Genomic DNA, 24,752 nt, shown 5'->3' with positions numbered 1-24,752 from the left:
TTTCAGTCGTGTCCTGGTGAATTCCCCCACACCGTCCCGTGTACGCAGAGCCCTCCCTGCAGATCTGCAGGTCATGTTTCATCATGTGTTGTGAAACAGTGTGAGGTGTCGTCCGACCGGTCTGAGGACGCTCTCACTTTCACTCTCAAGACAATAAGGTCTTCATTTAAGTCACAGCAACTCAACGGCTATTGCTTTTTTTTAAAATGACTCCATTTTAAATGAGATTGGCCTACTTTTTACTTTCTTTACACCAGGGATTTTATTTCACATTTTAGCAAAGTAACACTTCAACTTGAGTGGGATAATTTTCTGTTAGACATGATATGACCGGATTACTTTTAACCCTCATTTGTATTGTGCTTTTCCTGAGAAAGGAGTGTAGGCGTTTAGCTGATGCTTATATCCAGAGTGACTTAAAATGGGTGTAACTTAAAAATGTGTGTAACAACAGAATCATTCTGAATTCCTAGAGCACCAACATTACAAGCAACTAACAGGAGATCAAAGGTCAGAGGTCACAGCACCCTGACAGTAGCAAATATTCCTCATCTTCTTGAGAATGATCATGTACAAACGCTACGTAAAGAAAAAAGATCCGAGGGGAAATGCTTGAAAAGTTTTATTTAATAAGAAAAACAGAGACAGGAACATACGGACTTTGTTGTGTATTTTTGTGTATTTTTCTTATTTCTCTTATTCTTATTCCTGTGGATAACTGGCCAAACAAGCAGATTTTTTTTGTTTTTGTTTTCACTTTACTAATTTTTCACTTCACAGAATTACACACACTGTAATACAGACATCAAGTTTACATAAACGGAGTCAGCAGCACAAGTCTTCCCTTAGCTACAGCTGGTGATTTGTTTTGTTCTGTTCTTTTTTATTTTACAGCATTTTGTAAGTTTTAAAAAGGTGCAAAAAATATACTTATAAAAATTCACAGTACACATATAGGAAATCTGTTTACACAGCAAAAACTACAAATATGACTCAAATAAGTGCCTTGTCTTGTAAAATAGAAAACACTTTTCTAAAACAGACAAATTATTTTTGTATTTTCCCTTTTCATTCTATTTTTCTTGGTTAATTCCTGAAAGAAGCTGCAAATATTCCTTATTTCACAAATAGAAATAATAAATCTAGACCGATATATGGGGCCGATATTGGCCTTTTCATTTCAAATCAGATATCAGCCGGTCAGTGTGGTCCAACTGTCATATGATGGATATGATGCAGTTTGATTGATTACATATTTATTGTGGAATTGATCAATACTGCACTGGTTGTAGGAAGCCCTGAACATGAATTGATTCTAATGCAACATTTTGATTGGATTCCACACAAGCATGCATGGATATTATTGTTATTATTAGTAGTAGCAGTAGTATTATTGGTATTATTATTATCATACTGGGTTTCAGTGGAGAGTTTTAGTGTCCCATGATGCTCTAAATGCTGCTTCAGAGGCTTTTCCACCCAGATAAGAATAACATTTCTGGGGGAAAAGTGAATCCTTGGAATTTGTTTTGAATTTTTTGGCCTCAAAATGGTCAAATTTAAAGAAATTCGAGTAGATTTACTTTGCAGATTTCATAATTGCGGGCGGTCCTGAGGTTGAGAACCGCTGACACAGCTTCTTTCTGCTGGTTTCCATCTGTTCTGACAATGTGAACGGACGATGCACATGTTTCCTTCATCTGGAGGTTTTGATACATGGATCAGCTAATAATCCACACACACACCAACCTGCATGGCTATTTACATCTGTAACCTGAATATATTTGTGAATAGACACTTGCTGTAAACATGTAGTCCCGTTAATGTGAACATGATGCACATATTGTACATCATGTGCAGTAAATTCACATTTGTTTTCTTCATTTTCACATATTTTTACTTCATTTTTTCTTTGTCTCAGTATGTTCTACTGCTGCTATTTTGGACTCCCTACATACATGCTGTAATTCAGATATTTCTTCTTAATATGTGCTTAAATTGTCAGTTATGTTAAGATAAATACTTCCCAATTGCTATATTCTTATTGTATTTTTCTTAGCTGTAGTCTGTAGCCTTTGCTGCTGTAACGACCCGTTTCAAAGTTTCATCTCATCACATCAGTAAGTTTCTTCATTGCTGGATTTCCACTCCACCATCTGCTTGACTGAGATTCACAAGTTCAGCGTTTCTTCTTTCTGCTTGTATTCTGGCTCTGTCCACTCTTCTGACTGTGAGAAAACAACAGATTCAACTGTTTAATTTTCAAGTTCAAATTTAAGATTTAAAGGTCCCATATCCTCCACTGTCCAGAGTTTTATTTTGTGTCTTGAAGTCCATTCAAAGCTGTGTGTGTGGTGTCATGAACCAAAAACACTCTCAATCCATTTCTCCACGTTCATTTTCCAGCATCTCTCTGAGCCTTACCAAGAACAGGCCGTTTCTGTCTCCGTGTCTTTAAGGCTCATTAATATTCACGACCCCTCTGTTCCGATTGGCTAACCGTTTCGAGAGTGAAACGTGAGACGCCGCGGCCCGGCGGCTACAGGTAGGGAAAACTCTCCGGTAATAAACGATGACGACCGCTCGACCGCTTTGAAAAAAACACTTTGTTAGTCTATTATTTCTTACAGAAATGATAATGAGCGAACCTTTGTGACGCCACAAAGTTATGGAAGTCCAAACGGCTCGTTTAGAGGCTCGCTTTTCTAATATGGATTGTGTGGATTTAGTTTTGATACTTTCACCATGTTTAGATACACATCCAACTCCTTTATCATCACAGAGGCAAGGGGAGTCCTGCTTTACACCATATGGGACCTTTAAAACACATTACATGCTTCACAATACATAAAATGTGAAGAAACTTACAGGACATAAAAACAAGTAAACACGTCATCCCCATGAATGACGCAGGCAGGCCTCGGGCCAATCGGTAACAAGATGCATCAATAAACATGTCATTCCTGATGAATGATGAAGTCTCCATCTGCATCAGTGACAAATCTGTCACCTCGTTTTGAGCTCTAACTGTTGCTCCTCTTTGGGCCAGTCAGTGTCACTGTGAATGCTGGACGTTTTGTCAAAATCATTCCCCCAGATTTTTTTTCTCGCAAATTTCTGAGTGAATTTCTGACTTCAATCTCAGAATTTTTTTTCTCAGACCCCCTCCCCTCCGACTGTGGTTAAAAAAAAAAAAATCACCTACAATGGCCTTAATATGCCGTCATCCAAATCAGACCAAGTGGTGGTTTTGTTAAAATCATTGCATAGAGGCCAATGAATGAGGGAAACGATAAAGACCAAATGAGAGCCTCAGCCTGAACCTGAAGCTGCAGGGAGCGGCTCAGGTTCTGGCTCAGACCCAGAGCATGCTGGGATGCTTCATACTCCCGGAGTGACTCAACCAAATACTTCCAACTGCACCAGACTGGTCCATCCACTCACATTTAAAGCCCAGGATTGCCAGAGTGCCGTAGGACAGCAGCAGCAGGTAGATCAGCACACAGATAACTGCCACGTAGACGTGTGTCAAGTCCTGACCGTCTGAAACAGGAAGGCAAAGGAAAACCTGACGTCACGTTTTCCAAATATCATTCAATACTCGCATACATTACAGATAATATGTCAATACCAGCATCAACCCAAGCACGGGGATCAATCATTTGTTAAAGCTGCACTAGGCAGGATTTTGATGTATAATTACACCCATCTTGTCAGCTGAAATCATAAAGCGTCATAAATTCACCTTTTTGGCCCAGTTTGAATTTTGATGACGAAAAACTTAAAAGAGAGCATTCCACTTTCTTCAGGACCTTTTCCCAATTTTCCATTAGATTCAGAGGACCGACTTTTTTGGAACAATTTACCTGAACACATTAGAATCTGCTCCAACGTAAATTCATTCAAGAAGCTAATTTTTCAGCTGTTTTTGGTCCAATTAAGCAATGCAATATCATAATTACTCTCCGCTGTTATATATACATCACCCTTGTAAACACCCACCACCTTTCTTAATATTCACCACTCTGAGCTCCTTGATATTTGGCTTTGTATGTGATGTTTCTGTAACTTTCTCCTTTTGTCCCTTTATGTATTGGTCTGCATTAAATCTTTGGCTTTGATTGTTTTTTTTAGGTTTTTTTTATGGGTGATTCACAATCGGAGGGCCACTAGCCAAGCCCTTATGGTGTTTTTTTGGCTCCTCCTGCACATCTTTTCTGTTTTTTGTTTGTGTGTTTTGTTTTTGTTTTTTCCCCAATCTCTATGTATTTCGATTGTTTTTGGTTGTTTTTTTTTTATGTGCAATAAAAATAAACTAAACTAAATAAGCTAAAAGAGTGAAAAACAAACTGGAAGCCATTTGGGCCCGAGCCTCATAGCCAATCAAGTTGTTATGCACATAAATGTCATATTCATACAGAGCCTGCCATGTGACAAAGGAAATGTGTGGTCACTGGGCTTGGGCCGATATTCGATATTATTGAATATCGCAATATTTTGTGATATTCAATAATATAATATAATATTTTTTTGCAGCTTTAAATCCAGCTGATGTCACCGCAGCACTCGGCGGCGTGTTACCTCCAGGGAAGACGACGTCAGTCTGGGTGATGTACGTCTCCTCAGCAGTGCTGACCTCGCAGGTGTAGCTGCCCTGGTGCCGCAGCAGCAGGTTCTGCAGCCGCAGGCCGCCGGACGCCCGGTGGCCGTCGGGCACGTGATCCTTCCACTGCTCCCACACCTTCAGCAGAGGCGAGCGTGACGTGACGTTCAGAGAGAGGACGGTCTGCGCGCGCCCGAACCTCCAGGTCAGGTTGAAGCTCCGGACGACAGAGTGAGGAAAACTGCAGGGAATCATCACTCCGCCGCCCGGGAGAGCCAGGATGGACGCTGAAACACACAATCAGTTCATCAGATACTGATAATTCCCATAAAGCTTGGCGTGCTTTGTTTTACTGGCTGCTATACCAACTATAGGCCTTTTAGCCCTTCCCATAATGCTTTGCTTTACCAGTTGTTTATAGGGCCTTAATAAAGTGCCTATAAACAACTAAATCAGCGTTAATGTTACTTTCATCGGGCATTTCCAACTCGTCAGTGGAACACCAAGTACTGTTAATTAAGATGATCAGCCGGGACGAGCTTATTTTGGATTACTTGAGATATTTGGTCACAGTTAGCTAGGTAGCTAGCCAACGTTAGTTAGCTACGTAGCCACGCAAGTAACATTAATGCTGATTTAGCTGTTTATAGTCACTTTATTAAGTTACAGCAACAGTATTACATTCTCTTCAGTACGGCTGAACGGCTGTCGGCTGGCAGTGTATTGACCGGAACAACTACTAAAGCAAAGCATTATGGGATAAGGGCTAAAAGCCAGTATACGCTCGACCGACATCGAAGTCACGCCCCTTCTGGGAGATAAACAAACCACTCTCACCATTACGCTTGGCTAGCTAGGTAGCTACAGGAGAAGTTTCCACTAAAGTAGTAAGTAGGTTGAGCCATACTCCAAAATCTGTCCTGCCATAGCAACACAAGCAGCTTCATTTTTACCTCCTGCAGAGTGTGAGAGGAATATTAAAAAGTTGAGTTTAATTCAATTAGATGCTCTTCACTATCAGACCGGCACACCGACTCCGCCTCTACTCGGGGCGTAGAAAGAAAGTGAAAGAAAGTGGAGGACTGTATTGGTGTCAATGTGTGTTTACGTGTTTTCAAGCTAGCAGAAAACTGGAGATCGTGATTTTTACACTTGTTGGAGGTACAATCCACAACACAGCAACTTTTCTGCATGTTTTTCAATCTGTTTAAACAATGTAGTTTGGTCTCAAGCTCACAAACTCGACTCTTCACTGCTTCACTACTCTTCAGTATGGATGACTTGGTGCCAGACATATTGTGGTAACCAAGGAGTAAGGGATCTTCCTCTCTTTGTCTTGTTTTTTTATATTGTTAAAAATGTATTAGGGTTCGATCAATATGAGTTTTTGAAGGCAGATCTAATTTTTTTTAGACTAAGGTTTAAATTTTATCATTTTCATGCCAAGTTACAAGTATTCAGTGTTTCCTCACAGAGTTTTCTTCTTGTCGGGGGGGAAAAGCCTCATTCAGACCATCATGAGACACTAAAACTCTCCACTGAAACCCAGACTGATGACATTATTTTAGGTGGGTTTGCAGGGATACATTACTGCCTTTACATGAAGAATTATTGAACAGTTAAAAAAATAAATACAATGTGTAATGAAAAAAAAGTAAAATAATTAACATTTAATTACCTTGACGTTTCAGGATGGCCGTTCTTTTGCTCGCGTCGCTGCTGACCGAACAAATGTAGGTCAGATTTGCGGTGTCTTTTCCCATGATCCTCAGAGAACTGTGGATGTCATAAAATCCCTGCAGGTTCTTCTGGGTTCTGGTTGAGTTCTGGAGGCCTTGAAGCTTAGTGGGAGGATCGGTGGACCAGGTGAGCGTCGGGGCTGGATAAATCCCTCTGGCTCCACAGGTGAGATTGTCAGCTGTCAGCCCCATGTCGACGTCCCGCACCGGAGCTGCAAAGATATCAACAGTCTTGTTGTTAGATCCAAACCACTTTGCAGACCCAACGATCACTATTGTCTGTTTTGAGAAAAAGCTGTTGCCTCAAATTCATTTTTCATTAAAAATAAATAAATAAATAAAAAATATGCAGCTTGGTACGGAAGCCGAGAACGGCCGTGCTTGCAATTATTTTTTAATGCCGTTATCTCGAGATCACAAGTTAATTATTTCGTTATCTCGAGATAACAAAGCTCATTTTCTCGAGATAACGGGTTAATTTATCTCGTTATCTCGAGAAAACAGGACTCAGTGCAATTTCTGCCTGTGTTAGACCTTGATTGAAGTACAGTCTGATGCGTTGATCAATAACGGATACTCCTTGATCTGACATTTTCAGCTTAAATCAGTTGCTACAGTTGTCAAGACACCATCTATGCATGCTGGCATGGCACTCCTGATCTCTGATAAATATTATAAGTAATAAGAGGAAACAAAATTTTGTTTTCTCGTGATAACGGGTCGATTATCTCATTATCTCGAGATAACAAAGCTTGTTTTCTCGAGATCACGAAATAATTAACTTGTGATCTCGAGATAACGGCATTAAAAAAAAAAATTGCAAGCACGGCCGTTCTTGGCTTCCGTAGCTTGGCAAACTGACAAGAAGAGACAACGTTTATGCATATTTTTGTATTTGAACCATGTTATGAGTGTTAATTTCGACAACAAAAAAAAAAAAAGAAACAAAACAAGAAAATCTGCCAAATAGGCAAAAAAAAGAAACAGCAAAACTGAAATTCTTGACAAACAAAAGAAAAGTAGTCAATATTACATCCTCAAAAAAGAATAGGAAAAAGTAAGAACTTATTTTGTTCTACACCTTCCTCTAATTAAATAATCACATCATCAATATATCCATATATATTAATACATATTATTTTGTACATCTCATCAAGGCTCACTTTTTGTAATTCTTCTTAAACTGATTTATATTTGTACTTTGATTTCTACATCTACACCTTTCCACAGATTCACTCCATGAATTGAAATGCACAGACTTTTTTAGCAGCTTATTTTAAAATTAAATTCACCTGTTAATTTATAAACCCCTTCCCTATTTGAGAAATTTTTTTTGCATGTTACCAGGAAGCAGACGACACAAACCTTTTATCACGAGAGAGATGACGCTGGACTCGTCGGTGCGCGGGGCCGTCATGGTGATGCAGAAGTATTTCCCCTGGTCGTGCGGCGTGACGTCCCGCAGCAGCAGCGTGGCGTTCCCCTGCAGGACCTGGTCGGCGTACAGGCCCGTCCGGCCCAGGTACAGGTCGGATGGAGAGTTGTGTCCGATCACGAAGTCGGTGTTGCCGTAGCGCGTGCAGCTCACCACCGCTTTCTTCTTGTACCACATGATCCTCGCGCCTTTGCCGTCAGAGTCGAAGTGGCACGGAAGCACGCATTCCTCCGAATTCACGCATGTCACAGTGAATTCTGGGAACACAGACAAACACACAAACACACACGCACTGATTACTGATGCTAGTCATGTTAGGGTGGAGGGGTGTGGCATGACCTGAGTGAGTGAATCTACATTGACTTTAAAACTGCAATAAGTGATTTTCCTGACCACTAGAGGGCAGAAACCGCAACACATTTGTAAATAAAGCACAGCAAAGCCACTGCACTACGGAGGCCTACGAAGGACAAATTATTTTGCACATCCCTGCACTAACTGTACAGCTTTTCCATTCACTTCAATAGCAGATATATTGCACATTTTTTTATTATATTTTTTCATATTCTGTATTGTAAATATCTCTTTTGTTTTTTATATTTATATTCTTGACTTGACTTACAGTACTTGTGTTTTTTTTTACTTCTACTTTCTATTTTTCTCCATGTTTATTGTATGCACCTACATACCAAGGCAAATTCCTTGTATTGTGAACTTTACTTGGCAATAAACCTGATTCTGATTCTGATTCTGATAATGACAAATCATTAATACAGTGGTTCTCAAAGTGGGGTCCGGGGACCCCCAGGGGTCCGTGGCACTCTGCCAGGGGGTCCGTGAAAAGTTTTCAGATACATTCATTTAAATTATCATGATATAAAAAAAAGTTTTTTTTTAATTTTTTTAATTTTTAATTTTAATTTTTTTTTTACAAAAGGCTTCATAGTTCAACGAATAATATTTTATTTTTTAAATCTAAAATAGTTCATAGACTACGTTCTAATCTAGTAGTGGTTTGGGATTGTAGCAATGTTGCAGATGTTTTGCAATCTACTTGATACATATGTTGCAATGCAGGCATGTGTTCAGTATAGCCTGCATTTATTTTATGATTAGACTTTTATCAGTCATTACGTATGAACTAAGAGTGAAACACTTTATCTTGATGTGTGTGTGTGTGTGTGTGTGTGTGTGTGTATGTTCTGAAATGCACTTCAAATTAGCACTTTTCTCTTGATTTCCCTTTGATATTTTGTTTAGGTACAGTGTTACTTGCAGCTAATTGATTGATTGTTTTATGGGTATTCTGTGTTGAGATGGTGCAAATATTTTTAATACATATCTAATATCTTTCTAATACATTTCTCTTGTGTTGTTCTTTCACATAACTAAGACTATAGAAGTGTAAAAAAATAGGCTACGTCAGATTATACCAAGGGACATACTGTACATGTCAAGTAAATTTTTATTTATATATCCCAAAATCACAAATCAGAATGAGGGGGTCCCCGGTATATTCTCTATCTTGTAAGGGGTCCTTGGCTGAAAAACAGTTGAGAACCTCTGCATTGATAGACCGTCTCCAATGGCTCATCACAAGACTCGGTAGTCTCTCCGGTGTCACTCACACTCTACACACACGACTGCTGAAGCAGCTGTCCTGACACTACTTTCGTGAAGTTCTCAGATGACACAGTCACTGGGGACACTCCCAACTGTGAAGACAAGCTGCGAGACAGCAGTGGTGGGAAGTCAATTTCTTGGACCTAATGCGGAGAAGACGAAGACTTCTGATGAACACCATCCGCCCTGAGGCACCTTACCATCAGAGCCAAAACAAGAGAGAGAACATCCATCTTAACAAGTAATTTAGTCTCATATTGAGTCTTCAAATCTTACTTTTCTTAAAACAAGAGAAACATTCTGCCAGTGAGGAGAAATAACTCCAATAGTTTCTAATGCAGCTTCACTTGTTTCAGGAATTTTTTAGAAATTCGATTCTACAAAATTCTTGAAACAAGTTGGTTTGCATTGGAAACACGTGAAATTTTTTCACTTGTTCTAAGAAAATTAGGATTCTAGGACTTGATAATAAGACTAAATGACTTGTTAAGATGGAGTTTTTATTACAGGGGACCAAGATCACCAGGAAACCACAAAGGACCCTGAAATATCAGGAGAATGCATAATGCCCCTTCCCTCTCTTCCTCTGAACCACCTGGATGAAACTGTGCCATCAGGAAGAAGACTAAGGTCCCTTCCTGTCAAAGACTTAGCCACTACAGTTAGAAAATCAGTTAGAAAATGAGTTACTATGCTCCATGGTCCTGGAGTCAGCTCCAGAAAGATGCAAACCTGAATCACTTCATCCTTCTGGGTGATTTTAAAAGTCTGTTGCTGTCTTTAAAAACTGAAGTTTGTAGCTGTTTTACTTAGGATTGTATATTGTGTAATTTGTATATTTGTATGTATTCCTTGTAATTTTATATTGTGGTTTTATGTTGTATTTTTGTAACATCTGTTTGCTGCTCTCTTGGCCAGGGCTCCCTTGCAAAAGAGATGAACATCTCAATGGGACTCACCTGGTTAAATAAAGGAGAAATAAAAAATAAATAAAATAAGAAAATCATCAAGCTACTAACTTGTATGTGAACGTACGGAAGATTTGAATGTGAATAAGTCAGGACTAAAGTCAGGACTTTAAACTCAGAACTCAAATACATTTTTCACATGCGGCCCTCATCCTCTAACGTCTGCAGGCTGCAGTGCAGACCCTGTTGATGCTTGTGACCTCCACCGTCCCGCCCGCTGTACGAGCGCACACTGCACTTCGGCTGAAACAGTGCAGACCATAATTCACCTAAAGGCATAAAAGCATAAACGAGCAAACCGACAAACACACAGAGCCTGGCTCTTATTGAGGAGCGAGCCAAGCTCATAATAAAGTACATGGACTGTCAGCATGAGTTCACAGTATATCCTTGGTTGCATCTTTATTCGAAGAAGAAGGTCTCTGGGCAACTTACCCAAAGAAGGCACTGGAGCACACGGATAGTTCAAACAATATAGTAAAATGAGAACTATCCCTGTGCTCCAGTGCCTTCTTTGGGTCAGCTGTCAGAGAACTTACTCTTCTTCTACTCTTCTTACTCTTCGTCCTCCTTTGAGAGCACCGTCCCCTTTCTGCGTTGAGAAACATGAGAAACCTTCATTCACTGCGTCTTCCCAGCAAGCGTTTCGACGTCGATCGGAGGTAGAATCATGATTACAGGCACGCTCACATGATGCTCACAAGACAAAGAAGGAAGGACGCCAAACTAGATCGCCTCGTATAGCCTAGGACTCGAAGTTATGAATAAGTAATGAGCAAGACTGGCAGAAAATTTGTACTGTAGCCTATTTGACGCAGGTTACACAAATGTTTGCTGGGTTTATTCATGCAGAGAAGAAGCTCTGAGCTAAAACACAGCGGTGAAGTCGTGTCCAGGACGCTCTCGCTGGCCTGAAGACTGAGCCTCCCCTCCTCTGTCTGCCTCTCTTCCTCCCACTGTTGAACTTAAAAAGAGCAGAAGCACCGAAGGGGAGTCGGCCGCCTGCTGTCCTGTTCGGAGTCGGGACAACAGCAGCGTTTATTTTGCCCCAGATACGTGGGGTTTTTCCATTGTACCGGTTTTTCTCTGTTTTGTACCCATGCTCACTGGCATCATGTCTATTCCTATGGTCCATTCACAGTATCTAATCGTGTAATGGGTCACACCATGGTAATCTGATCCTTCATCCTGTATTGTATTGAAAATACAACGATCGCCATGCTGGCACTGACTTTGTTGATATGTGCACTGTGTTCTCCTTTGATTTGCCTTGGGGACGAGTTTGTGGAAATTTACGCCCCTTGCAAAAATGTAGGATCCCCCCCCACCCCCCCACCCCCCCACCCCCATGTTCTTCTTCTGTTTATTCCAAACAAACCAGAAAAGTAAAACAGACACATGGCCAATCTTATCTTATTTTATATGAAAATGTCACAGATTATTACTTTAAATTGCTGGTCCTCATAACTGTAACACATGTAGACTATACAGTATATGACCACATACACACACACACACACACACGTTTGAATGAAGAAACATCTACTATATTTGATTGTTTTTTTTGTTTTGTTTTGTTTTTACAATGGGATGACCCTTCCAAAAAAAACTTTCTGCGCTTTTTAATATCAAACCAAATTAGCAGAAGAATATATCCGGCTGTGACGCTGGTTGTATTAACACTGTTGTCCTTTTTAAAACAGAGAATGGCAAATGATAAAATCTGTCAAATAACAGCACAGAAATGTATTGAAGGGTAATAACTGACATTTCATGAAAAATCATTAAAACAAAAATTTGGAAAAAACAAGCATGGCAAGACTGGAAGATCTAATCGCGCACATGGCAGATCTTTTGAAAAATGAAGATAAGTGTGAAATATCTTGTAAAGAATCATAAACATCAAGATAACACCGCAAGACTTCAGAGTAGATGTGTTTACATGTTTAGATAAGTTTAGATAGATTTTGGCATCATTAGCCTACAGTGAAAACATTTAGGTGAAAATCGTTATAGGATCAACTATCAGGCTAATTGGTTCTTTAATTTGTTCGTCAGAGCCAACTTTCATGCTTCGAAGACAAATTCTGTAGGCTAAACTAGGCCAGATATAGGCTACATTTTGTATTATTATTAGTATTACTATCAATAATAATAATAATAATAATAATAATTGTAATAATAATAATAATAATGAAAAACAAATATGTATAGCCTATAATCATTTTAACAAAATAGTTCAACATTCAACAGTCTGAAATTAATGGATTTTGGCTACCTAGGAACCAGAAAAATAGGCTATTTAATAATATAGTATGTATTAATAATGTACAGGCTTAAACACCCGGTGTGTGAAGAAGCTGCTCACAGCTTTGACTTTTCATAACGAAGAGCCAAATAGAATAAAGGCTCTTTTAACTGATCTAGTCACTTTGGATCTCTGTTTCCATTTTATGTTTTATATCTCTGACATTAGAAGCTAAGATACTTCCCAGCCTCCTGTCCGCTTTTCAAATTGATAAAAAAAAAATGCGTTTGTAAAAGGACAAAGTATATTTCTGGACGTACTTGCAGACCTATTTCCAGACATATTCTGAAGGAGCCTGTGTGAAGTGTATGGGAGTGTATTCAGTTGTTTCCATCGATCCAACACGCATTACATAATAATTAGATAATCTTTACATCTGCTCACCTCTGCCTGCCGTCAGTGTGACAATCCACAGGAGAAAGCAGAGTAGAAACCCTTCAGATGCTGCCATGAGTTTAATAATAAAAATGATAATAATGAAGATGATCGGCAGAGCGGCAGGACAGACTGTTACCGGTCAGAAATACGGGTTGATACGGGACACCGTCGGCGACACCGTCCGTGTCCCGTGTCCTGTGACAATTAACCTGCCTTGTCATCAACAGTGAACCGGTTAATCCACTCATGTGAGGCTAAGTGTGAATGAAAAGGTGTTTGAACTGAACAGGCGCGGCGGAAAGCGGGCGCTAGGGGGCGCTAGAGCCAGCCAAGCTCCCCCTAAGCACCCCCTGCTATTTAATTTGGAGATAATTTTAATTTCAGATATCCAAAATGAAAAACCATTCCTATCTACCCGTCAACAATTGCAATTGTTTCTAGTCATAATTCTAATTATATCTGAAATTGCATTTTTACTAGTCATAATGTATTTTGGATATTCAAAATTATGGATTTCTGGAATGATTTTTCATTTTGGATATCTGAAATTAAAATTATGACTAGTAACAGTTGGATTGTAGATATCTGAAATGGGAGTTTTTCCTAGTAAGAATTCTATTGCAGATATCCAGAATGTTAACTCTGGATATCAAAAATGTAATTGTGGATATCTGAAATTGAAAGCCCAGTACACATGAATGGCAAAAGTGACGTCATTTGTCCTAGGAAGAATGACGTTGTGAATAGCTGAAATGTTGTTTTTGACTAGGAAGAATTGAATTACAGATATCTGTAATCTCATGTTGGCATAAACCAGCTATGGAAGTTATGGATTGGACATTGACAGTGTGATTGATCGCTTTGCTGTGAACCACAAAAACAGGCGGATCGTTCTTCTGTGACTAGTGACTAGAGTAGAGTACACATTTTTTTGGTTGTCGATTTTAAGTGACTAGCTATTATCAGCAATGAGTGGGCCAATCATAACAGAGTGATGATGTGAGAAGTACCGTCTACACAGTGAGTTTCCTCAGTTGCTTTTAGACCATTGACCATGAGTCGAGTCAGAGCTCGATTTAGTTGCTCCGCCCTCGCTGTCCAGCACAGTCCACTGTCCAGCACAGTCCACTGTCCAGTCCACTGTCCAGTCCACTGTCCAGTCCAGTCCACTGTCCAGTCCACTGTCCAGTCCACTGTCCAGCACAGTCCACTGTAGTCCACTGTCCAGTCCACTGTCCAGCACAGTCCACTGTCCAGTCCACTGTCCAGTCCACTGTAGTCCACTGTCCAGCACAGTCCACTGTCCAGTCCACTGTCCAGTCCACTGTCCAGTCCACTGTCCAGTCCACTGTCCAGTCCACTGTCCAGCACAGTCCACTGTCCAGTCCACTGTCCAGTCCACTGTCCAGCACAGTCCACTGTCCAGTCCACTGCACAGTCCACTGTCCAGTCCACTGTAGTCCACTGTCCAGTCCACTGTAGTCCACTGTCCAGTCCACTGTAGGCCACTGTCCAGTCCACTGTCCAGTCCACTGTAGGCCACTGTACAGTCCACTGTCCAGTCCACTGTCCAGTCCACTGTCCAGTCCACTACAGTCCTGTCAGTGGTGTGCGTCTGTACAGGCTGGTTGTTGTGTAGCGCTGTCTATATGAATGGTTCTATTGCTTTTTACTATAGCACATACTGTATGATGAATGGATGTGCCTGTGTATGTGGCACTGTTTGTTTACATGACTAATACAGTGATTCATTTGTCTGATATAGCACATTTTTAAATCTTTTGTGTAACTTCTGACTGTATAAACACTTGATTTGCCGTCTAAAACTGTGTGCATATAGCTGCATATCCTTGTGTCTAACTGGACTCGGTGTTATATCATATACAGTCTAATAGGTATAGGTCTAAATACACAGTCAGTCTTCAGCTCATTGAAGCACGCGCATGCATATAATGTTGGGTTGGGGATTTGGCTCCCAATGGAAAAACAGTGGCCCTCCTTGTGTAGCAGTATAGCCTAATTCACACCCTAGTCTATTGTATTGTTATTATTATTTTTTATATTATTTAGAAAAAAGTTAGCACCTGCTGTTAATAATTAAGCTCCCCCAGCCACAATTATCTGCAGCCGCTACTGGAACAGAATCATAATAAAACATTAGGAGCCACCGCCATTAACAAAAATCAATTATATTGTCAGAAAAGCAGAGGTGTGACCAAGTCAACTTCACTCGAGTCCCAAGTCAGTCTCAAGTCTTGAGGCACAAGTCTAAATGTAGATTACCAAGTCAAGTCCATGTCATTAATGTCAAGTCTCAAGTCTAAATGTAGAACAGCAAGTCAAGTCAGAACAAATCAAGAGTCCAGTATCAATTTAATATCTTAAAGAAAACTAAATATCTAGGACTTTTCAATGCAATATGGTTTTAATAGGATAAAAACTTGGTAAGAGCATCATGAGTTTGATCACTTTCTGAGATAATATTGCCTCGACAGAGTTTTTAATCTATTTTTTGTAAGAAAAAAAAAAGTAATTTAGGGATAAACGAGGAAACTGTTGAGAAAGACAGTTAGTACTCATCATGTTTCATCCAGCCAGTCTTCCTTCTCTGCTTTCATTTCCATTCAAACTGATGGCTTGCAGCGCCATCTGCTGGCACTGAGTCTAAACAAAGATCATAAGACTGATTAGGCTACTCAACACTCATTTTTTTTCTTTATCATTTTCTTTCCACATTTCCCCACACAAAAAGTCAGTCGTTCTTAAATGATTATCAAAATATGAACACATATGTCTTTTTAGAGAAATATGCAGTTAAAACTAAAAATATTTCAAAGTGCTTTATTGTCACCTAAGATGCAGCTTGATGTTAATAGAAAAACAAGGCCACAATACTCCATGAAGGTTTTAAAAACATAAAACACAAAAACAAACACACAAAAACAGTAAATACATTTCTTTTCTTTGCTTCATAAAAGGTGAAGATTGTCATGACACTGTTCAGAATTCTTGCACATGAAAACCAAATTTCACATGAACGCCATTCAAAGTTGAATGATGAAGATGGAAAGTCCGAGAAAATGTTCAAGGGGAAATACATTTTTGGGGATACAAATTTTGGCACAACACCTACCCGCTCAGCAGTATGACGGTGTAATCAATCATTTATCGTCATCGTACTACAAGGTTAGTTTATGTGTGTGTGTATATATGTATATGGACTATTCTGTGCCATTCCCCATATATATATATGTTTATTTATTTATTTTTTTTATAGGAGTTGAGGAAATAATTACAAAAAAACAACAATGTCACTGTATTTCTCTGCATTTTTCTCAATTTTTCCAATTGCATCAGCAAGACAACACATCAACCTTAAAAATAAATAAATAAAAATACCAGTGACCATGCTATTGTTCACAAAAAGATGAATCCCCAATCTGGTTGGGTGTTGTTCAGTAGAGAACTATGAGTCTCCTATACACAGTAGGGTAAAAAAAAAAAAAAATAGTAGGGTGATCTAAACCAGTGATTCTCAACTTTTTCCATATCAAGGACCCCTAAGATTTTGTCTCTCAGACCCAAATATGAGAATATTTTTATTGTTAAAATTCCATGACTGTCTGTATTGTAGGTAGAGAGATAACAGTGAAACTATGATCTAAACAGTCATTCTTCTACATTCTCTAATTGCTTTAACTTCTTGTAAATGAAATAATGGTGAAATTCAACAATTCATCAATTTGCTGGAGCCCCCTCAAGGACCCCTGGTGGTCCCCGGACCCCACGTTGAGAACCACTGGTCTAAACTAAGAAATCTGGTTGGATACTTATGAGCTAAGTGTTATCTCTACAGAGAAAAAAGTAACAAGGACAGTACTGTGTAGGCTACCATCCAGCTGCAGCTGCTGGCAGGATCTATCTGCTGCAGAGACCTTGAAGCGACAGACGAGCCTGGATGGAAAACTATTGACAGACAGACACTGTGTCTGTCTGTCAGTAGTTTTCCATCCAGGCAGACACACAGCTAAACAGTCGTATAATGTTCTGGAATATTCCTCCTACAGTCTGAGAAACCATGCTGCCTGCAAACAATACGTCAGCTCTGTTTGAGCCAGTAATCCCTTAAAATACCGTTACATTTACATTAATTCACCCCTTAATTCATGCAAAATCCTCTTAAAATGAGTTAAGGGAGTTACTAGAGGAGGAGACCCCATCAAAACCACCTTAAACTCCCCTTACTGTTTGACTGCTTACTTTCTAATTTAATTTAGAGTAATGGAGAGAGGAACTTTTCCATTAATAACTCGTGAATTTCCCCAAGGGGATCAATAAAGTACTAATCTATCTACCTATCTATCTATCTATCATTAATAACAATGTAAACCATGCACAATAGGCATAAAAAATCCCTTAATTTCTAGTGTGTCCATGAACCAACCCATGAATAAATCCCTTAAAAACACAGGATACTAACCTTACTTTTTTTTAAAGCTATGCTATTTTTAATGGATAATTCATGTTTATGTAATGAGAAATTAAGGACATTTCTGGGATAAAATTAAGGGGTTTGGTTTCGTATGACCAAAAGCTAACAAGCCAACATAACGCTCTAAAGAATCAATATTCCAGCAACAATACTGCTAACAAACCAGAAAAAACACTTATATACACATTTAGCTTTATAACATGTTTATAGTTAGCCAGACTAACTATCATAACTAACATTTGTTAAAATTAAATTCAACAAGTGACAGACTGCAGAGAGGGAGAAGGGAAAGGAATGGCTGGTAAAGTGGTAGTTAAGGTAGAAGCTGTATTCAACCGTTTAAATTTTTACCATTTGCAATTTCCAGATAGCTGAAGGCCAAGTATTCGTCCTCTTCAGTGTTGACTTGGCAGCTGTACACACCTCCATGCTGCGGTGTTAACCTGTGTAGCTGCAGGCTGCCTGACACAGACAGACCCGTCACCTGCTCCTTCCACTGACCCTGGATCTGTGGTTGAGAGTGGGTGGAGTGGACCCGGAGGATAGTCTGCTGGTTGAAGCTCCAGGTGAGGCTGAACTCCAGGTATCGACACAGCACCGCTGCTAGAGGCATGGACGGCATCTGAAAAACACCATCGTTTCCAGGTTGTCATTCAGGTAAAATGCTCATATGACCGACTATTATAGAGGCTTTGTAGTTGGTTCACAAATCTCAGATCAACCACAGCTGGCACCATCATGGAGGTCCAGCTGAGAACTGCCTCTGCACAAATAAAGTCTAAATCTGTACCAACCAGGATAGAAACAGAGAGCAGCTGAGTCAGCTTGTTGTGGTGTGGCTGTAGATCCATTCAGTAACGTTCTCAGTAAAAGTGAATAGTGTGATAAGGTGGATTTGGTTACTGTGACACAGTAAACTGTCTTGTCTTTAGCCCTAGTCTCTACTCCAAAACACTCTGAGTTGTAGCTTGAGAAGAGTCAGCTCAGTTAACCTGAACAAACTGTTAGCTAGCTAACTAGCCAGCAAACACACTGATGTTAATGTGAACACGCTAACGCTAGCTGCTACTAGCTACGTTAGCTAGTGTGCTAATCAGATGTGTTAACAACAAGACAGTGATGGTTAGCTGACCAGCTAGCTAACAAGCTGACATTATCTAAAGATAAAACTGATGGACGAATCAGTGAAGAAATGATTAATTTGCAGTCAGCAGCACAGAAATTAACCATGTCTGTTACATAGTATCGTTAAATTCCTAAATGCAATCAGCTGTTTATTCACCTCCAATATGGCCACCAGAAGGTGCGTTACATCACCTGAAAGTCGTCTATACTCTTGTTACCTTGCTGTTTCACAGTAGCTGTTCTTCCTCCAGTGTCAGTAGCAACTGAGCATGAGTAGGCCACGCCTACTTCCTATCCCATCATCCTCTGAGAGCTGGTGATGTCATATAGTCCCTGGGGGTTCAACTGGACTCTGGTGGAGTCGTGGAGGGTCAGGATGGACAGAGGGCTGGTGGACCAGGTGAGATCAGGTTCTGGGTAGATTCCTCTGGATGTGCAGGTGATTTTGTCGCCAACCAGCTGGATGTCGACTTCACCGACTGGAGCTGCAACACAGCGAGAACAACAGTCATTTAGCTAAGAGCATACAACTGGAGTGCAGTTTGGTGGACAAAATATGAGCACTCTGTCATCTTTCTGGCGTACTGACTGCAGAACAAGCCATGGGACGTCATTGATGCCTCTCTAATGAAATATGGTCTAGTAATGTTTCCCATGGTGATGCTGAAACAAATTCTCATTGCACCATGGAAGCATCAGATCACCAAACTGTGACTGACGTTTCAGTTATCAGTGTGTTTGGGCCTCAAAGCTTCATACCTTTCACCACAACACTGACATAACTAGATACGTCCGTGTTGGAGTCGATATACGGGCAGCACTTGTATCTCCCCTGGTCCCGGACAGTGATGTTCCTCAGGCAGAGCGAAGCGTTGCCCCGCAGCACCTGGTCCGGGAACACGGACGTACGATCTTTGTAGGACCGGTCTGGAATTTGGTGACCGTCGGACCGTCACACTGGAGTCTGAAGAATTAGAGACAGACATCAACGGCAATGAGACAAAGGACTGGAAGGAGGAAGAGACCTAAAGGAAGTGAGATATGCATCACTTTTCAAGTCAACACAGAACAAATGTCCTATAGCTGACATACTTCTTAATGAGCATTCATGTGCTATCGGATATATCGGAAAAACGACTTAGAAATTTCACATGAACGGCCTCCAAAGTCAGATGATTATGTCCGAAATGGTTTGTCAGTCAAAAGTAAGAAAACACATACATGCATCTTTATTGCAAGTTTTGTAGTTAGCAAGACAAACCTAACATTTGTTTAAATGAAGTTCATCATTTTATCTTGTTAAGCTGCAGGATGTATTGTTCGTCTTCCGGGTTTGATTTTCCAACATAACAGCACATGAATGCAACGCTGTTTAGCAGCCGAACTGGAAGTCCCAGATGTCGGACCTTCCCACCAGCACATGAATGCAACATTTGTCTACAATTTGGATGGCTCTAAAAATCGATTTAGACCACAGCAATCACTAAATTGGCTAATATTCATAGCAAAAGCAGGCCGAATCATACAGTTCATGGTGTGAAAACTAGACTAAGTGAAATAGATGAAGGCCGAGGTTTAAAAATTGTGTTTACAGGCCAGCCTTAATAATGGCTTATCAGTGCAGTCTGGTATCTTTCACAATTTTGGCAGTTTTTCCATCTGAAGGAGCTCGACATTTTTTCTGCACAGATTGGATTATAGGAAGAGGCAAGTGTGTTAAATGCTCACTGCTGATTAATTTAAGCTCTTAAAGAGAGGTAGGCCATGTGTTACTGTCTATGCCAGCATTATGCACACATTCAGCATTATACACACATTCAGCTTTAACATTCAGCATTATACACACATTCTTTAAAGTGCAAAGGAGTTTGCTGTGTTGCTCTTTTCAGCACAGACATTTCTGGCTATTATCCTAAAAAGTTACAGTATCAAAACAGCAAATTCTCCAGTGCTGATAAGTGTTGATAAGACGTGACTCTGGCATGTGTTTATTTCTACTCTCACTGAGGTAGAAATGCCCTTCAGCCTGGTTATCTGGTAGCTCAGAGTGATAAGTGTTAACAATGCCGCTGTAGAAAGTCGACCTTGGTGTTTTCATGTGAAAAGGGCACCTAAAGGACACAAGGGCAGGAAGTGAAAACTCTCCATTCTTCAGTAACTACCTTTGAGGTGTGAGGTTCCTTTGAGCAAGGCACTTCTGCCCCAGTTTCTCCAGCTGAAGTGAGTTCCCCGAAGTAGAAGACTGTAGCTGGTTTAACTGGGAAGCTCCCAGGTGTCAGTGTGTGCTCAGCAAACCAACAAACCCTCCCTGCTTACATGTAATACTGCTACTACTATTACTACTACTAATAATAATAATACTAATACAAATACCATTAATACTGATAATACCAATAATAATAATAATAACAATGATAGGATTGGTACTGTATGCTTACTATTCGGTTCAATGGGATGAACATTAAATGGATTATATAACGTGATTTTATATCGTGATGTTTATCGATATTGGAAAAAATCCTTATGATTATCGTGATATTGATTTCAAATATATCGCCCAGCCCTTCCTTCAATTGGAGTTAAAAGATGAAAATCACCAAAATTAGAGTCAGGGGGTTTCCACTTGACAGCAGCGATATACAGTACAACATTACAACTGAATTACAATTACAAATTCTGGTTTTTGTCATTCTGTTTTTAAATGTGTTAAAACAGTCTGACTCCCGAACCGTGTGTGTGTGTTTCGTTCCCAGGTAGCATCACGCAGGTGAAGGTATTCACTCTGCTGCCAACCTGTTCCACCTGTTCTGCCCTGCTGTGCTATGATGGGAATGCCCAGTATCATGTCCTTAAGGCGTGACTGTAATAGATGTAGCCACGATACAGGGGCTGAAACAGTACTGAGATGTCCTGCTCAAGTACAAGTGCTGTTACTTTGTTGAAATTGAAGTATAAGTGGAAAACACTGCTTTAAGTAGATGGCACTCAGTAGAGCTCATGCCTCTGTCAACACTAGTATGTAATTGTGAATATATTCCAGTTCCACGTGTCAGATTTTCACCAAAAGTAAATAATTTCTTCCATGTCTCATCACCAATTAGTTTCACATTTTCCTGACTGGACCTGAATGGGACATGAGATCTGCCTGTTCACATTCTGCATACTTTTAATCTTTTGATCTGATGATGTCACCACCACATGACCAATCAGCTCTCTGTCTGTTCAGTTTCCATTAGAGCTGCCTTTCCACCACCGGACCAAGGTTTGGAGAAATCAGCAGGTTGGTTCTGTCTAAACAGGAAATCATCTCTCCAGTGCCTCCATGTTGTTTGATTGGACCAATAATGGAGGGTCTGCCTCTTCTTCTGTCTGCTGATTGGCCACAGAGTCTGATGGTGTTATGTGAATCTGTTCTTATGAGAAGCCACGCCCACTGCCACGCCCCCCTTTGGCCAATCAGTGTGACAAGTTAATCAGTTCTTCTTTGCCTGATGACCAAACTTTCCATAAAGTTTCATGCAAATCCGTTCATAACTTTTGGAGTTATCCTGCAAACAAACAGACAGACGGAACGGGGCGAAAGCTGTTTTTTAGTTTTTTTACAAGAGAACATTGTTAGATGTGATCTGTGCAATGCAAAAAGGACAAGAAGACAAGTTCAAAATAGATTCTTTTAATAACAATAAAAAAACAACAAAGTGCATAAAAATAGTAAAACCACATCAACCTTCACTGCTAATGGCTCCACACTGGTCAATTTACAAGTAACCAATTTATGATTCAATGCATTGAGTAGAGACAATAAAACTTAAACTCTGTAAAAAAAAAACAACAACTCAAAGCACCCAAAAAAGCCACTCAATTTCAGTAAGTAGTGTAGTGAGTGTTATATTACCTGATGGGTGATGACTGGCAGTGTCACCCATCAGAGTTAAATTAACACTGATGATTTTGCAGTGTGAACACTTCACAGGCAAGACATAAAAAAAAATAGAGTGTAGAAATAGTGTTCTTATAAAATGAGCAAGAGCAGGAACATTCAGTCAGTGGCTGGTGAGTTTATAATAATATATAAGCGACGATATTTTTAACAGGGGCAAGTCATGTTCAGTATAATTCAAGTCAAGTCAAGTCCTTCATCAGCCTACCTATAGATCTAACTAATCAACAATCGATCACAAATCAACATAATGCAGTACAGTGTACAAACAAAATAAAACACAAGCAAACAAAGCAAAGCAGAAGACACAGAATAGCATATTGGGAGACATGACAGGCCGACCTGACGTACCAGCTGAGCCGAGACTGGCACCACCAACCTCAGAAAAGGGAAGAAAAAACTCCCCAAAAAAACCTTATTAGGAAACAAAAAATTGGAAGAAACCTTAGCGGGGAAAAAGTGCCGGGACAAAACAATTAAATGGACAATCGCAATGAGAAACATGAGGTAGAAGGATGGGAGTTAGGCAGATGATTATTATTACTAGTTAGATTATTATTTAGTTATTACTAGATATCATGACTAGTTCATCTGAGTGTAGTGCAGCATAACGGGACACATGAGGTAGAGGGAAGCGATGGCATGTGACTTGTTGTAGGTCAAGCTGGACTCTAACAGTGTTAAAAGCACATGACATTCCCCGCAGTCTGCTGAACCACAGGGAAACAGACTTCTCTTCTTCAGATAATTTCAAGCAGGACTCCATAGACACCCAAGTCATCCATGTGTCCCCGGTAGATCGCTGGCTCCATGCTAACACTTTAGCATAAACTATGTTGAGTGATAGTATAGTTTTATCTCAACAGGCAGATAATAAGAACCTGTAGCTGTGGAAGCCCATTCCTGCCACTCAATAAAATAAAAAACGTTTTTATTCGTTTTTTTTCTCCGAATTTTGACTTTTTATCTCACAATTCTGACTTTATTTTTCAGAATTCTGACTTTATTTCTTCCACTTCTGACTTTATTTCTCAGAATTCTGACTTTATTTCTCAGAATTCTGACTTTATTTCTTCCACTTCTGACATTATTTTTCAGAATTCTGACTTTATTTCTTCCACTTCTGACTTTATTTTTCAGAATTCTGACTTTATTTCGTCAACTTCTGACTTTATTTCTCAGAATTCTGACTTTATTTCTCAGAATTCTGACTTTATTTCTTCCACTTCTGACATTATTTTTCAGAATTCTGACTTTATTTCTTCCACTTCTGACATTATTTCTCAGAATTCTGACTTTATTTCTTCCACTTCTGACATTATTTTTCAGAATTCTGACTTTATTTCTTCCACTTCTGACTTTATTTTTCAGAATTCTGACTTTATTTCGTCAACTTCTGACTTTATTTCTCAGAATTCTGACTTTATTTCTCAGAATTCTAACTTTTTATCTCACAATTCTGACTTTATTTCTCACAATTCTGACTTTATTTCTTCCACTTCTTGGCACCGGGTACATGGACGAGACTTGTTGGCAAAACAAAACCAGCCTTATCCTTTAAGCAATCTGCAGCCAAGTCTGACAGTTTTGTGTAGGAGTTTGGTAAAATTTACAGAAAATATTATATAAAAAATCACATTGTGACTACTAGAGCAATACTTCATTTTTTTGCCACTGTACCATTTGCTGTGAGAGACGTAAAAAAAAAACGAAAACAGAAAGACAAAAAAGTTTTGTTGACAAGTTTTTTCATCAAAGAATCAGTTGGTAGTGTTGCTGCTATTCCCACATCTTCCAAACTCTGCCCAACTTGAAGACAATGTATAGAAAGGATAGATTAAAAGGGGGAATGTCGGGGGGGCCCATGCTTGCCTGTGCCCAGGGCCCCCAAATCACTAAGTCCGCCCCTGCAGGTAAGTTGACCAACTGGCCAATCTCCCAAAAACTTCTTGGTGGTGTTTTCCTTCAATGCAGGTCATTCCAGTGAAAGTGTCCTTGTGCAACACACTGAATCCTGACCTGCTCATTCTTCATAAATCACAGTGTGTCTGCTAAATGGCTAAAATGTAAGGAGACAGGAGGCCTTGTTCACTGATGTTTCTATATGAGCAGCCCTCCCTGAGGTATTGGAGGACAAAACT

The 24,752-nt window shown here is 39.8% G+C and overlaps 1 protein-coding gene across 1 annotated transcript; it reads right to left on the bottom strand.

Annotated features, from left to right (window-relative positions):
- Positions 1–653: 653 nt before the first annotated feature.
- Positions 654–13,193, bottom strand: LOC139916450 (V-set domain containing T-cell activation inhibitor 1-like). Its single transcript, XM_078291439.1, has 6 exons — positions 13,061–13,193; positions 7,708–8,034; positions 6,282–6,554; positions 4,582–4,890; positions 3,445–3,543; positions 654–2,228 (listed from the first exon to the last, which is right to left on the bottom strand). Exons 1-6 carry the CDS (start codon positions 13,125–13,127, stop codon positions 2,131–2,133), a joined length of 1,173 nt encoding a protein of 390 aa, XP_078147565.1. The 5' UTR covers positions 13,128–13,193; the 3' UTR covers positions 654–2,130.
- Positions 13,194–24,752: the final 11,559 nt, after the last annotated feature.

The sequence above is a fragment of the Centroberyx gerrardi genome, chromosome 22 (assembly GCF_048128805.1).
Source record: "Centroberyx gerrardi isolate f3 chromosome 22, fCenGer3.hap1.cur.20231027, whole genome shotgun sequence".
NCBI lineage: Eukaryota > Metazoa > Chordata > Actinopteri > Beryciformes > Berycidae > Centroberyx > Centroberyx gerrardi.
Note: the sequence above shows the minus strand (reverse complement) of the source record. Positions and strands in the feature narration are given on the sequence as shown.